The sequence below is a fragment of the Pleurodeles waltl genome, chromosome 5, assembly GCF_031143425.1.
Source record: "Pleurodeles waltl isolate 20211129_DDA chromosome 5, aPleWal1.hap1.20221129, whole genome shotgun sequence".
Classification (NCBI taxonomy): domain Eukaryota; kingdom Metazoa; phylum Chordata; class Amphibia; order Caudata; family Salamandridae; genus Pleurodeles; species Pleurodeles waltl.
The window spans coordinates 734,440,201-734,457,204 of record NC_090444.1 but is presented as its reverse complement, the minus strand read 5'-3'; the positions used below and the strand labels follow the sequence as shown (position 1 = coordinate 734,457,204).

General features: G+C 47.3%; 1 protein-coding gene across 4 annotated transcripts in view; it reads right to left on the bottom strand.

Moving 5' to 3' along the window:
- BIRC6 (baculoviral IAP repeat containing 6) overlaps window positions 1–17,004 on the bottom strand; it is a 1,722,273-nt gene that overhangs the window by 682,726 nt on the left and 1,022,543 nt on the right. For all 4 annotated transcript variants that reach the window (XM_069234691.1, XM_069234693.1, XM_069234692.1 and 1 more), the window contains one exon: window positions 3,133–3,287. In XM_069234691.1, coding sequence (XP_069090792.1) covers window positions 3,133–3,287 — 155 coding nt within the window. The remainder of the gene's footprint in view (window positions 1–3,132; window positions 3,288–17,004) is intronic.

The following is a 17,004-nucleotide window of genomic DNA, read 5'->3' as shown; positions in this document are numbered from 1 at the left end:
TGGGACAGTGAGCTCTCTCAGCTCTCCCGACTTCAAGCGAGACCAGGCCTTCCAAGAGTTCCTGCATTTCTTCTAGACTTAGAATTTAACCTCGGGGTCCCGGATAGTCTTCGAGATCATCTGAGAGAATTTGTTCCACGGCATTGAGTCATGCGAGAACCCCAGACGAAGACATCTTATGAGTCAGTTACTGACATCTGTCTGTGGCAATCTTTGTAGAATTGAAACCTGTCAACTTGGGGGGTGGGGGGGGAGACATGTCTCGTGAACACTGGAGACATTTTAGGAAAAGAACACTGTAAGGAAACAAGAATTGAAGGAGTGGGCACCGGATCTATGTCAGAAGTTGTTGAAAGAATGGAATGACGGTTATATTGTGGTCCAGATGTCACTTCTGGGGTGTGACGGACCTGACGCGGAGTAACACAATGACACTTAGGGGCACAAAAAACAATTGCGGAGAAAAATTCTCCAAGGCATCCACAAGGTAAGGAATCTGCAGTTAGAAAAAGGGCACTGTCTGAGAAGAATGAAGAAGGCACTTGAACTACTTGATGGAAAATCCTAGGGCGCACAACTTCATCTTCTCAGTGGCCCACGAATAGCATATGTAAATCCGCTTGGTACAGCTTTACTCATATCCCTGGCCTTCAACAACCAGACTACTGAAATGACCTTAGTAAAGACCTGAGGGACTGATGTAAGTCAAACCCACAATGAAAGGGATACTTCTGCGGGACTGCCAGACTGGTAAGTAAAAGTAGGCATCCTACAAGTCTAGGGACACCATAAAATCTTTGTGGTTCAAGGACAGCACAACTTGGGTGAGAGTTATCAATTTGAGCTTCTCTTTCTTAAGGAACAAATTCCGTTTTCTGAGTCTATATCCAGTTTCAAGCCCCATACTTTTTTGGGATCAGGAAGCAGTACAAGTAACAGCAGAGTCCACTCTTTGGGTACAAGCTTGATAACCCCTTTGGTGAGCTACATCAACACTTCTTTTAAAAGGAAACAGACTTACTCAGTACAAAGGATTTATTAAGTATTCAGGCAGCACACAAATAACCTCATGGGTAGTATCCTGATGATGTGTAGCAACCCAACACACACTCAATGAATGCAGTCACAGACTGCTGGAAGAAAAAAAACTTTCCTACCTACAGCAAAATTCTCTTAGACTTTGTGTTCAGAGGGGATGTCAGCAAGGAGGGGTGACTTTGCAAAGGTGAGGTGTGCACTACAAGGCTCACTGGAGTGGGTTGATGCAGCCATTATTTGCTGTTACCAGATGCTGTTTTGTGAAGCAATTCAATAGGGTGATTCACTGCTGGTGCAAAATATGGTTTGCATCCGAGCTGCCATGATCGGCTCAATCACAGTGTAGTTAACTGGCAAAATACACTTTCATTTAGAAAGTCCAGGCTGCAATTTCTTTATCAGGTGGTTTACCTTGGACTCTCTTCAGGAGTGCCTGAATAAATTCCCATACATGCATTAATTACTTTTACCACTCATGAAAATTATTAGTTTCTTTTTGACTAACACTGCCATTTCAAAGTTTTTGAGGCAAATCTCAGAGGGTCAAGCCTGATGAAATTTCTAGGAGGAAAATACTCAGTAATTACCAGAACACAACAATTTTCGTGCTAGTGTGCTAAGCATACAAATGCACGTTATTTCCCAAAATGTCTTACCACGTGATAATTACCACATCTAATGAATTGTAAACACTTGAGTGTTGGATTTTGTCAAGTGTGATAATTATTGCATCTGATAAATGACCAGCGGAACGAGAGCCATATAATGAGGGCATTAGTTCAATGAGTGAGGTATGGCAGATCCAAAACATTTGCATTTCTCCGAAACACAACTACAAAAGAGGCACTTTCCTCAGGGGTTCACTATAAAGATAATCCAGAATGGATTCTAAGCAGGCGTCTAAGCACTGGCAATTTGTAGGTCAAGATACAAGCAAACATCAGCAAAACGAGAAGAAAATGAGATAAATTCCTTCTCATCATCATAATCTTCATCATGCTGGGCAGGTAAAAAGTTGTATGGCAGAGTCAAAATCAACAATATCCTCCCAAATTAAAGCATTATTACAGCTGAAGCAGAGAAATAGGAGTGGACTCCTCAGTTGTCGGGGAAGGACTTTCCAAGAGGAAATGTGACTGGAGCCTCTACCAGAACCAAAAGGCCATAAGGTGCACACAAGCGAGCGGGGTTTAATATATATTTGCAGACTGGACTTCTTGAAGGCCTCAAACAGATTTGGAAACAACAATGGCAAGGGTATATCAGCCTAAAATTCTGCATCAGGTCCAAAGAGGAAAGCATAGTGCTTTTTTTTTTTTTTTTTTGGCATGACCCTTGACTTTGCCTTTGACGTACCTGAAGCTTGTGACTAGGACAGGCCTTGCAATCTGTAATTAGTAAAGCTAGGTTTCCTATTTTCAGTGAAAAAGAGTTCAGCTTCTTGCTACCTGATGGCACCCAGCTGCATTTGTCTCAGGACTTGGAGTCTTCTTGGTACCAAGGCACCACAAAAAGACGTCATCATGATGCTTGACCAAAATCTGCTTTTGTCATGTGAAAAATGATTTGAAGATTCTCATTTTTGGGGAAGACAATGCCTGCATACTGACAAAACAATCAGAATTGAAAAAAATTAGTAGGAGCAGAGTGCTAGACCCACACCAAATGGTGAGGAAAAAGAGGAACTGACTTCAGCACACAGGGTGGCGCCACTAAGCAGTTCTGTGCCATCAAGTTTTAAGGTGGGACGCAAAAGAAATAAGGGCAGATGGATCCGCCTGCCAGCAGACACAGACAACTGTAAAAGTTTCTAGAGACTGGGGCTTGGGAAAATTCACAGGGCGAGTAATCACCGATTAGAAGTATCCATCAGAAATGAACCCGATTTGTACACTGAACAGTAAATATACGTTCTTTGTATGAGACTTTGTTTATTTAGCATTCAAACAATTAAGTACCCCAAAGCAAAGAAGGTAAATTGTTTGCAAACTAAATTCACATATGATACTTATAACCGATGAAAGACTTGTCAGTTATTGAACAAAGAATCGTAATAGTCATAAACAAATTAAAATTAACATTTAAAATTCACACCTGTACATGATGAATTTGCAACATAGAAAATAGTTTGTTGAAGCAGGCACTGAGCATGGGTAGAGAGGAAGTCTGGACTATTAGCTGGCTCGACTGGCTTGCTGCAAGCAAACCCCTCAGCTGAGAGTCGTCCGTTCCACTGGCAGACTGGGCTACTAAAGGAAAAAGAACACATTTTAATTATTTATGTAGGTGAAACAGACTTCAGAGTATTTCAAAAAGTCGTAAATTGAGAATAAAAGCAAAACAACATGAAGCAATAAAAATCCCCCATATTTGCAATCCAGCCTGCAGATTGAGGGCTATAAAGTATATGGCTACATCAATCAGGGCAGCAATGACAGCTACAATACCATCTCCATCCTCTGAAAGATTCCCAATGTTAATTTACAGATAACAGCATTGAAGGGGCAGGGAAGAAGACAGTTTTGAAGGACAAGTTACTTACGTTTGTTAACTCTTCATCTGGTAGAGACTATGGGATCTATCTAGATCTCAGCAGAGGGGTTACTCGGTCACAATGGTGACGGACATCCCGTCTACCAAAATCTAAATACCAGTGGGAGGTGTTGATCAGCTCCTCAGCCGGAGTCTTCATCCACGCCAGAAATAATGTCATGGGTACTATATAGGCACTACCCAGGCGCTCAGTCAGTTTCTTTTCACAACTTTCCAGGCCAGATGCACAGAGCCATAAAAAACCCTGACTACTTACTGGTGAATCAAAACTAAAGCCTTGATAGGGCAGTCCCATCCTCTACAAATCAGTACGCAGATCGGGGAGGATGGGTGGCTCGGTAAGGGATCTGCAGTTGGATACAGGTGGTCATTATGACCATGGCAGTCTCCTGACCACCAGGGCAAAGGTGGCGGTGAACAACGCCACATTATGAGTGTGGCGGGTGGCCTCTGCTAACCCGCCACATCTCCACTCATACCGCCAGGGCGGTCGGACCCGCTGGGCCGGAGATGAGCATCTCCGACCTGGCTGTCCACAGAAGACTGCTGGCGGTATTAGGAGCCACCTTTGCACTACGGTTTCCGCGGCAGTAGCACCCCCATGAAGCCCTGGCAGAAAGGCTACCGGTGACCAGGAATTTTTTTCCCTGTCACCGGTAAACAACTCTCCCCAACCCCCATCCAGGTACAGCACTTCTCTCCTTGCATACATGCACACAGACACCCACACGCACCACGCATACACTCTCACCTACACTGACATACTCGCATTCACCTCAGCACTCATTTACGCATTCAAACACGCATACACACACCCATTCAAACACGCATACACACACCCATTCAAACATGCATACACAAACCCATTCAAACACGCATACACACACCCATTCAAACACGCATACACACACCCATTCAAACACCCATACACACACCCATTCAAACATCCATACACATACCCATTCAAACATGCATACACACACCCATTCAAACATGCATACACACACCCATTCAAACATGCATACACACACCCATTCAAACATGCATACACACACCCATTCAAACATGCATACACACACCCATTCAAACACACAATACCACACCCATTCAAACACACAATACCACACCCATACACACAAGCATACACACACCCATTCAAACACACAATACCACACCCATACACACATGCATACACACACCAATACATACACGTATACACACACACCCATACATACACGCATACACACACACACCCATACATACACGTATACACACACACATACATATACACACACACACCCATACGTACATGCATATACAAATCCATACACTCTCTCATATGCACAGCCATTCAAACATGCATACACTCATGAAAACACCCACTCACACACAACACCCCCCCAGTCTTCCTACCCTGTCCAACGATCAACTTATCTGGTCCGGGGAGGAGGTCATCTGACAGGGAACGGGAAGAGGCGTTTCTACCACCGGCAGCGGCCCGCTATCAGGACACCGTCACGCCGTATTATTGTGCATAATACGGCAGGCGGTGTCCTTCTGGCGGGGCACGCCAGTGGTGGAACCGCCCATGCACCTCCGGCTGCCAGCACGACTAATGCTTGATTTCTGCCCAAAGTGTGCCGGGAATCCAGCAATACCTGTAATATGGTGGGCAGAAGATCCCCAGCACTGCCGGTCTTCTGGCGCCCGCAGCTTTGGCGGTCTTCAAGGATGACCACCAAAGTCCTAATGACCACCATAGTCTCTACCGGATAAGGTATTAACAAAGGTAAGTAATTTGTCTATCTGATAGAGACTTCTTGCTGCAGATTCCGCACTTTTGAACAGATACCCCATGCAGTATCATCCCCGGAAGTGGGTCTGCAAATCAAGTTCACACTAGAACAATGTGCAACACTGAACGGGCAAAGTGCCCATCTCTACAGAACTGACTGTCTAGGCAGTAGTGCTTCGTAAACGTGTGCGGAGATGCCCACGTTGCTGCCCGTCCAATAATGAAACTCCGCATGCCACTGCAGTGGTCGCAGCTTTAGCTCGGGTAGAATGAGCGTGCAAACCCTCAAAGTGTTGTTTTTTTGGCCAGTGCATAGCATATCTTAATGCAGACTACAACCCATCTGGAGATGATCTGCTTGTTCACAGCCTGATTTTTCTGCAGACCCACATACGCTACAAAGAGTTGGTCATCCACCTGCATCAACTTTGTACAATCAAGATAGAACGTCAATGCTCTTTTTGGGTCCAGGAGGTGGAGTCTCTCCTCTTCCTTAGAAGGACGTGGGGCTGTGTAAAAAGTAGGCAAGGTGATGATGGATTGGCCTACATGAAAGGGCATCACCCAAGTGCGAAGCATCAGGGTCAGTATAGATGGAAAGGTAGGACACTTAATTGACAAAGCCTGTAGTTCACTCACTCTCCGGGCAGAAGTAACTGCCACAAGGAAGACTATTTTCAATGTGAGAAGCCTGAGAGGACAATTGTGGAGGGGATCGAAAGGGGCACACATCAAAAAAATGAGAATCAAATTCAGATAATGTGGCATAATGAATGGGAATGGAGGAGGAAAATGTGTAGTACCTTTGAGGAACTTATGTACAATGAAAGATTTAAACAAGGAAGGTTGATCAAGCAACCTCAAGAAAGCAGAAATAGTAGATATAGGAAGTTGGCTCTGTATATACTATCTCAAAGTAAGAGATAGTGTGCACAGAGTCCAAGGGTTCCCCTTAGGCATAAGATAGTGGCAAAATTACATAATTCTAATGCTCTATTTTGTGGTAGTGTGGTTGGCAGTTGGCTTATCAGAGAGTAGTGTTTAGCATTTTTTGTACACACACAGACAATAAATGAGGAACACACACTCAAAGACTTAACTCCAGGTCAATAGGTTTTATATAGAAAAATATATTTTCTTAAATTATTTTTAGAACCACAAGTTCAAGATTTGAAGTAAATACATAAAATGCAAGGTACTCCACACAGGTAAGTTGGGAACTTTGAATTTAGAGCAATAGCATACACAGTTTTAGTAAAAATGGCAATAAGGAATTTTAAAAGTGGACACAGTGCAAAAATCAACAGTTCCTGGGGGAGGTAAGTAATGGTTAGTTTATCAGGTAAGTAAGACACTTACAAGTCTACGTTCCTGGGCATAGGCAGCCCATGGTTGGGGTTCAAGGCAACCCCAAAGTTACCACACCAGCAGTACAGGGCTGGTCAGGTGCAGAGGTCAAAGAGGTGCCCAAAACACACAGGCGCCTATGAAGAACAGGGGTGCTCCGGTTCCAGTCTGCCAGCAGGTAAGTACCCGCGTCCTCGGAGGACAGCCCAGGAGGGTTTTGTAGAGCACTGGGGGGGGGGCACACAAGTAGCACACAAAACACACCCTCAGTGACACAGGGGCGGCTGGGTGCAGTCTGCAAAGCAGGCTTTGGGTTTTGTATTAGAAACAATGGAGGGACCTGGGGGTCACTCTAGCGGTGCAGGCAGGGCACAGGGGGGGCTACTCGGGCCAGCCACCAACTGGGCTAGGCAGAGGGTCACCTGATGGTCACTTCTGCACTGAGGTTACCGGTTCCTTCTGGTCCTGGGGGTTGCGGGTGCAGTGCTTGGTCCAGGCGTTGCGTCCCTTGTTAGAGGCAGTCACGGTCAGGGGGAGCCTCTGGATTCTCTCTGCATGCGTCGCTGTGGGGGTCAAGGGGAGTCGTCTCTGGCTACTCACGAGGTCGCAGTTACCTGGGAGTCCTCCTTGTAGTGTTGGTTCTGTGGAGCTCGAGGCTGGGGCGTCGGGTGCAGAGGGTGAAGTCTCACGCTTCCGGCGGGAAGAGTGAGGTCTTTAAAAGTTGCAAGAAAGTTGTTGCTGTTGTTGAACAGAGCCACTGTTCACGGGAGTTTCTTGGTCCTTGGGTTCAGGGCAGTCTTCTGAGGCTTCAGAGGTCGCTGGTCCCTGTCGGATGCGTTGCTGTTTCAGTTTTCTTCGAGTCACGAGACAGGCCGGTAGGGCTGGGGCCAGAGCAGTTGTCGTCTCCGTCGTCTCTGCAGGGCTTTCAGGTCAGCAGTCTGTCTTGTTTCTGGTTGCAGGAATCTAATTTCCAGGGTTCTGGGGTGCCACTAAATACTAAATTTGGGGGGGTGTTTAGGTCTTGGGGGCAGTAGCCAGTGGCTACAGTGTTGGAGGGTGGCTACACCCTCTCTGTGCCTCCTCCCTGAGGGGAGGGGGGGCGTATCCCTAATCCTATTGGGGGAATCCTCCACAACTAAGATGGAGGATTTCTAAAGGCATGGGTCACCTCAGCTCAGGGCACCTTAAGGGCTGTCCTGACTGGTGGGTGCCGCCTCCTTGTTTTTCTCATTATCTCCTTCAGCCTTGCTGCCAAAAGTGGGGGCAGTGGCCGGAGGGGCGGGCCATCTCCATTAGCTGGGATGCCCTGGGGTGCTGTAACAAAAGGGTTGAGCCTTAGCGGCTCACCACCAGTTGTTAAAGTTCCTGCAGGGGGAGGTGAGAAGCACCTTCACCTAGTAGAGGCTTTGTTCCTTGCCACAGAGTGACAAAGGCACTCTCCCCCAAGTGGCCAACAACTTGTCTGGTTGTGGCAGGCTGGCAGAAACTGGTCAGCCTAGCACTAGGAGTCGGGCTGGTAAACAGGGGGCATCTCTAAGATGCCCTCTGGGTGCATTTTACAATAAATTCCACACTGGCATCAGTGTGCATTTATTGTGCTGAAACGTTTGATACCAAACTTCCCAGATTTCAGTGTACCAAACTTCCCAGATTTCAGTGTAGCCATTATGGAACTGTGGAGTTTGTGTTTGACAAACTCCCAGACCATATACTCTTTATGGCTACCCTGACCTTACAATGTCTAAGGTTTTGCTTAGACACTGTAGGGGTATAGTGCTCATGCACATATGCCCTCACCTGTGGTATAGTGCACCCTGCCTTAGGGCCGTAAGGCCTGCTAGAGGGGTGACTTACCTATGCCACAGGCGGTGTGAGGTTGGCATGGCACTCTGAGGGGAGTGCCTTGTCGACTTAGTCATTTTCTCCCTACCAGCACACACAAGCTGTGAGGCAGTGTGCATGTGCTGAGTGAGGGGTCCCCAGGGAGGCATAAGACATGCTGAAGCCCATAGATACCTTCCCTGGCATCAGGGCCCTTGATACCAGGGGTACCATTTACAAGGGACTTATATGGGTGCCATAGCTGTGCCAATTGTGGAAGCAAAGGTACAGTTTAGGGAAAGAACACTAGTGCTGGGGCCTGGTTAGCAGGGTCCCAGCACACTTTCAGTCATAACTGGCATCAGCAAAAGGCAAAAAAGTCTGGAGGTAACCATGCCAAGGAGGCATTTCCTTACAGTAGACAAATATCCCTTAAGAGTGCCCAGAGCAGAGCACTGATGAGCAAAGGAAATGATGAACAACAGGACCTCAGAGAGAGGGATAGAAAAGGGCTCAACAGACTTCTCTATACACCATGCTACAAATGTCTTCCAATGACAGGCATATACCATTTTGGTAGAGAGATGCCTGGCTGCCAATATTGCATTACAGACTTCCAGAGTAAGGTCAAAAGCTGTCAACTGTCCCCATTCAATCCCCACACAAGAAGGCAGAGAGTAGACTCCCCTGCTGCTGGGACAGAAAATCCTTCCGAAGTGGCCGTCTGATTAGGGGTGAATCGATGGACCTGATGAGCAGCTTGGGATAGCAGACTCTCTGTGCCCAGTCTGGAGTCAGAAGGATTATTTCGGCCCAGTCATTCCTGATCTTCTTGAGAACTCTGGTCTGGAGTCATATGGGCAGAAAGGCGTACACAAGGCCTGAACTCCACTCAAGACTAAAAGTGTGTCCAAGCGATTGCTGACTTGGAAACTCCCGAGCACAACACGTCTGACTGTGCATTCTGAGCAAACGCAAACATATCTAACCAAGGCTCTCCCCACTGCTGAAAGAGACCTTGCATCACATCCGTATGGAGACACTATTTGTGATCTGCTAGGCCTTTTTGGCTGAGTGTATCCACTTTGGTGTTCAGAGAGATCAACAGATGTTGACTCACCAGGGATATGCCCTGCTGTTCCAGCAACGTCCAGAGCCTTCTGACAAAGGGTCCACAACCCCACGTCACCCTATCTTGCTGCAGTACCACATGGCGGTGGTGTTGTCCATGACCACCTGCATCATCTTTCCCTTAATAGAGGGAAGAAAGGCTTTCAATGCCAGCCGGATCGCACTGAGCTCCAACATGTTGATGTGGAGTGCCATTTCTGCAGGAGACCAGATGCCTCTGATCTCCACCTCTCTCAGATGGCCACCCCATCCCAGGAGTGACGCATCTGTCAATACGGTCAGATCTGATTGGGGAAGGGAGAGGGGTCTGCCTCTGACCCAACTGCGGTTTGTTAACCACCACTGCAGATATTTCTCAGTATCCTCTGAGATCTGCACCCTGTTGAAGAGATTCCCTTCATGCGGCGCCCACTAGAACTTCAGGTCCTACTGCAGAGCCCGCATTTGCCATCTGGAAAGTATAACCAGCAGGATGCAGGAGGCCATGAGGCCCAGCAGCCTCAGAGTCATTCTCAATGAAGTCCAGGATAGAGACTGAAACATCAGTATCATAGCCTGAATATCCTGGAATCATTGCTTGGGAGGATAAGTCTGAAAGTGCACTGTGTCCAGAACAGCTTCTATGAAAGGGTGCACCTGAGAGGGAGTCAGATGTGACTTCAGCTCATTTATAGTGAACCCCACCAAATGCAGGAGGTCTGCTGTAGTCTGGAGGTGGAAGACAGCTTGGGATGAGCACGCCTTCAACAGCCAGTTGTTGAAAAAAGGGGAAGACTGAACCCCCTGATTTCCGCAGTTGAGCTGCAACCACCGCCATCACTTTGGTGAACACAAGGGGAACTGGTAAGGCCAAAGGGGAGCACAGTGAACTGAAAGTGCTCTTGCTAGCTCTGGGCTAGCAGGACAGAGATGTGAAAATAAACATCCTGCAAATCCAGTCTCCTGGGTGAAGGGTAGACAAGATCTGAGCCAACATGGGCATCTTGAACGTCTTAAGAAAGAGATTGAGGGATTGAAGGTCTACCATCATAGGGGGAAGGTATTGTCCTTTTTTGGGGACCAGAAGTTTCTTAGTAACCACAGCCTACTTCTGGCACTGGGTCCCTCTCTATGGCTCCCTTTGGCAAGACAGCTGCAACTTCCTTGCAGAGAAGGGAGAAATGATCCTCCATCATACGATCATAGGATTGTGGCATGGATGGAGGAGGAGTCTTGAAAGAGGGAGTAGACACTTCGGACTATCTGCAAAACCCACCTGTCCATGGAGGAGGCTGGGCAGACTAGGAGGGTTTGGAGGCTTCTGGAGCAGTGGGGGTGGGGTTGTGGACTGACAAGACGGCTAGCCACTAGACCCATGAGGTCGGTGGGTCCAGCGCCCTCGGCCATGCAGGGGCTTGGCAGCTTGAGCGGCACTGTGGCTGGAAAGGAACTGGTGTGGATGGAGACCCCTTCTGTATCCATGAAAGGGCTGAAAGGCAGACTGAGGGGGGAAGAAACAGCTGCGTGGCTGAAGGACCATGCCGTAGCCCAAGAATCCTTGGAGCCCTCAAGCAGAGAGTCTGCTTTTCCTCCCAAAAGACGAGTGCCATCAAAATGCATGTCCATTCACGAAGCCTGGAAATCCCCTGAAAAGGAAGATATCCTCAGCCAGATGTGGCACCTCAGGTCCACGGTCGTAGAAACCACTCTACCTAGTGAGTAGATTGTGTCAAAACCGCAACTAATAGTGAACTTTGCCATGTCTCCCCAAACGGCAACATCCTGAGGGAGTACAGCCCAGGCCTTCTCCTGGACCTGTGCAAGAAGTTGCGCAACCGTAACCCATAGTGTGTGGGAGCCCAAAAGGCATGTGGTGTTCACAGACCGCAATGCAAGGCTGGTGGAAGAAAACTTATTCCCAAATGAGTCCAACCTTTTGGATTCTCTATCTGAGGAAGCGGAAGGGAACGTGCTGTGGGAGGTAGAGGCCTGGGCCCCCACGCTCTCAGGGGAGTGGTGTTGCGTTAAGAAACATGGGCCCCTAGGTGTGGGGCGATGTAGGCAGGCAAATCGTCCTGTTCACAGGAGTCACTTTGCTGGGTTTGGGCCAGTAGGACATCATTGAACTAGGGCAGGGGTCCTGAGGTAGAAGCTCCTGGTTGCAATACCTGTCAAGAGATTAGTGTTGATGACCACAGAGGACAGTTTAAGGTCCACAACCTCAGCTGCCTTCCTCAACAAAATGGAGTAAGAAGCTCCCGCCTCTGTAGATACAGTAGGGTGAGAAAGTGTGCCAGTAAGAGAAATGTCTAGTCTGCTGACCTCACCCAAGCCTTCACGCCAGTAAATTTCTTCATATGGGTATTATTCTAAAAGGTCCAGAGACCCTTCCCATTCATCCTTAGACCATAGGAATAGGGCTTAGGATCAGAATGAGGGGTAAGGCTCCTGCCGGCACCAGGGTTGGCTTTGTACGATGTCCATCCGGCTCCATATCAGAGTTGGGGATTAAAATGGGGATGGCGCTGTCCGTGAGCGTATACGGGGCTTGGAGCGCCAGGGAAAGTCGAGGTGGTAGGATTGGGATCCCCTCTGTACCAGGGCTGGAGCTGCCAACGCAGAACCTGAAGGGGCCTCTTCCAACCCCACGGGTATGAAGGCACTCCCAGCAGGGTCAGACTGCCCAAAAATGAGGCACATGGCCTCATAAAATGCTAAGTTGGGCAGGGGACAGTCTGGCTACCAGAAAGACAGGGAAGCAAAGAGTCGGTCAAGGCCCACGTTCCACAGAACGAGGCCTGGAGCGCTGACGTTCCCTTGTCAGCTGGCATCCAAGGAGAAGTCGAAGAGCGATTTGACTTCTTGGATTTTTTTTTTCTTGTGCCTCGACTAATCCAACTGACCCAAGGACTTTGAATGGGGTAACGACGACTTCGGACTCCACGACCAGTGCCGGAATCCTCATCTCGCAGGAGACATTGACCTGCTCGGAGTTGCGCGCTGTGCTGCTCGGAGCATGACTTCGGTTTGTGGTCGAGCTCCAAACACCAAAACACACAAGCTGCAGATCCGTCACGGGTATCGCCAGATGGCAGGATCTTCAAGGCTTGAATTCTGTCTACCTAGAACACATCCTCAATGTGGGAGGTTGGATCAGTTTATGGTGTACACCTAAGGTGTGGCACCCTATACTGAGTCCAGGCAACCCGTAGTGATAGTGTTTAGGTGTCCAGATAGCAAAAGCTCTCTAGGGCTAGCAGTAGTAATCAGCCAAAGTTTATCCAGGAGGAATGTAAAGCATTTGCAATGCCATACAAGTCAGTCTGTAACTGCAAAATGAGAAAGAACCACACATGCTGCAAAAATAAAGTATTTTTTATCACAACACTAAAGCTAAACTAACCCTGGTATAGCTCCACCTGGAGATCTCAATGCACAAAAACATACACTTAGCAACAATCAGAAAAAGCACAATAATACATGGGGCGCTATCAGGAGGCCAAACCGTATACTAAGAAAGTGGCATAAGAATGGAGGTGCCCAACCAAGGTAAGTGTGTAAGGATCCAAGGGGCTAGAGCAAGACCCCATAAGGCTGCACAGGCAGAACTGTTGGATCCTCTAAGGAACCCCCAGAGTGCAGAGGATAATGAAACTAGCACTGAAAGCGGTGTGGTTGCATGATACCAAACATGCCTAGGTTCGGAGAAGCCATTATGTAGTTTGACTACTCGTGTTGAACAGTGTCCACTACATACCTTAAGATGGCTTTCTGCACTTACAAAGCCCAGGGAAGGGAGTTTGTAGGGGATACCCTGCTCATGCAGGGGTACCCTCACACTTAGGGACTTGCAGTCTGCCCTTGGGCTGAACGGCACACCAGAGGGGTGACTGAAGTGAAAGGTGCATGTATCATTTCACGCAGGCTGCAATGGCACGCCTTCAGACACAGTTTGGTGGACCTTTGCTGAGGCCACAGGGACGGAACTCCTGTGCACCGGGTATGTTGCTGTTACTAAGGCTTGTTGACTCTTCCTCCAGGAGATCTTCTAGCTCCATGAAGTCACAGCCTCTAGCACTCTGCAACTCCAAGAACACCCCACACCCTGCACCTCCTGCAGCGTGGGACTCCTGTTGTGCTGCTAAGGCCTTTCTGCGACTCCCTGTGCCTGCTGCCAGTGAGTCCTCATGAGGCTCCAACGATTCCTGCAGGCTCTCCTGCCTGCTGAGAGTCAGCTCTGACTCCCCCTCCAAGGGTCAAGTCACCTGGACCTTCTGGTGCCCAAAATCCTACAAACTTCCGTGCAGGTTCTTCTTGTCAAATGCCAATGCTTGTTGGTGATTCTGCTGACCACTAACTCATATGCAATCAAGGACCGGACGTGGGACAGCTCGTCTGTGACTCCAAGGATCTTCCTGCATTACCTCGACTCCACAGCTAGACTGCTTCCTTCACCAACCTGCAGGAACTTCTCCCCAAGGAGGGTGGGCACTGCCTACCTGCACCACCTGGACATCTGAGTGGTCTAGACATTGTCCCCTTCCTTTTCTGGGTATTCTTGTCCAGAATCCGAATTTGGGTTTCACCGATCTGGTCCACAGGTCTTGACAGCAGCTGGACAAAGGAGGCTCCCTTTGATTCCAAAGAAGGTTTCCGATGTCATTTTACACCTATGCAACCAGTCTCCCTGGTGTAGGTACTCCACTTCCCTGGGATTCGATGGGTGGGGGCAGTGTTGAACCTTCCTTGTGCTAATTGGTTTCCTTTGGGTTCTCTGGGAAGGTTCCTGAATCCCGAAAATTCCAACCACAATGGTCCTGTGCTAGCCTATGGCACACTAGGCTAGATAACACTGCTGCACATGGGCGCCTGAGGGATTTCTATTACTTTCCTTGGGTGATTTCGTACTCATTCAGCCCCTGGGATCCTAACACTCTTACCTTGGTTGGGGCACCGCCCATTCTTACACCACTTCCTTAATATATTGTTTGGTCCCCCATAGGGTCCCAAGTATTTCTAAGCTTTTCCTGTTTGTTTCTAAGTACATTTTCTATGTGTAGATATCTCCAAGTGGAGATAGACCAACATTAGGATAGTACTAATGATATAATAAAGAATACGTCATTTTTTCTAACACTTGGTGTGCTAATTTCTTGTGTGCTAATAACTGACTGACCACTGTGGTATTTTAAGTGCTTTACACTCCTCTTTGATAAGCGTGAGCTGCTCTCCACACCTACCCCTATAGAGCTACCACTAAGGGTTGCCTGGACTGAGTATAAGGTGCCACACCATAGGTGTGCACCATAAACTGAGCCAGCCTCCTACAAGACAGTCACGCGATATGCAATCTAAAATATTGCAACCCTATTTAGGAGTCACACTGCTTCTACACTGGCTGACCAGGACATTCACTGCTCGCCATATACAAAAAGTACTCATTGTCAAGGAGCTTAAAGCTCCTGTGAAATGTGAGACTATTTGGAAACTAATCAAGACAACAGCTGAACATCATTTTTAAGCCCACATAAACAGGAACAGGAAAACAAAGCACAGAAATGACTCCACAATATTTTACTCATCAGTCAAGAATAAACACAATTGAGTAGCTATCTGCATCCACAGGAACATCGCAGTAACTATTCTAGACAAAAAGTGAAAAAACATAAAGGAAGGTGCCTGAGCCTACACATCCCGCTAACACCTCATTGCCTCACTATTTCCACAGTGTAGACTGCAAACTCGAGGCAAGACTTCTACCTTATACAACTTTTAACCACTCTGTCTGAAATTGCACAGGGAGCCATTTTGATGGTCAATTACATACCAGATGAAGAATTAGACAAATCCAAGCATTCCAGGGGATCATAAGGGGGGCTTTACCTAGCTCTTGTTTTCATATACAATCCTCTGATTATACAATAGGCCACATAGCAATCGCAGACCATGCTCCTTCATGATACCACAGCATTTGCACGAGGTGTACCAGTCCTGGACATCTGCCAGGCAGCAACAGGGGCGTCTCTGCACACGTTTGCAAAACACTACTGTCTGGATAATCAGGTCCTCAGAGATAGGCATTCTGTCTGCCCGGTCCTGCAGGACTTTTCAGTCTGAAGTAAATTTGTCCACAGGCCACTGCCAGGAGATTATGGCTTGGGTACCTATTCTAAGGAAAATAATCTGCAGCTAGAAGTCTATCAAATGAACAAGTTACTTACCTTCAGTAACGCATTATCTGGTAGAGCATCGAACTAGCTGTAGGTTCCTTACACTGCTCATCCACAGTTACCTCTAGAGAGCCTGGCTTCTAGACTGCCTACACTTCACTAAGAGGGGATATCTGGAATTGGGTGTAAGTACCTTGGGTACACACCACACACCAGGCCAGCTTCCCACAGGAAGGACCTTTGCAACACAATAAAATCAATACACAGAAATAAGACCTGGGCCGAGAGGGCTTATCCAGCCATTTTACGAGATTTACTCACCCATTCTAATCTCCCTTGAAAGACTCTTTAATCATATACCTGAAAAAGGGAAAATTAAGCCCACCATGATGGAAACTGCCACTACAGAACTTCAGAAAACGGGGCACAACCTTCAGCTGTACATCTCATATAGACCAAATGCCTGCCTCAAACAAAAACTGACAATATTTATTCTAAAATTTGGCAAGGAGGCTGGATAGAATTCTGCCCAGTGTAATACACAATGACCAAGTTAATTTCATATAAAATAAACAGATTCACAGCAACATTCGATGGACAGTCAACATGCCCAGGAAGGCACAGGAGGAAAAAGTCTCAGCAATATTAGTTTCCCTATATGGGAAGAAAGCATTTACAGGTGGGCTGGCCTTTTTTTGGGGTTTTAACTTTAACAATGACTGGTGAGCGTCAGGCCTTGACTTATAAACATGGTACCAGCCATATGTATTAAACTTACAGCAACCATTTCACTCAATTAACATAGGTCCAGACAGCGTACATTAATCAAAAGTAGCTGACCGCTCTACTGTTTGCAGCAAGTACAGAACAGTTAGTTGAAAAGATCCAGACAAAGGCAGGAGGAATCATGTTTTGTTCCAAAGAATATATGATTTCTCTTCACAATGATAATGTGCTTCTCATGTTGGGAGACAGAAGACTTCTCTATCAAAAATACACTTATAGCTTAGGAACCCTGAAAAGGCATTATATTGATATAAAATCAATATGGAAAAGTCAGAAATCCTCACTCTGATGCTGCTGCCAAAAATAGCTTAGTCACGGAAATGAAATTCCCCCTTTCGATGGGCTATGGCCCACATTAAATATTTGATTATTAAGATCACAGTG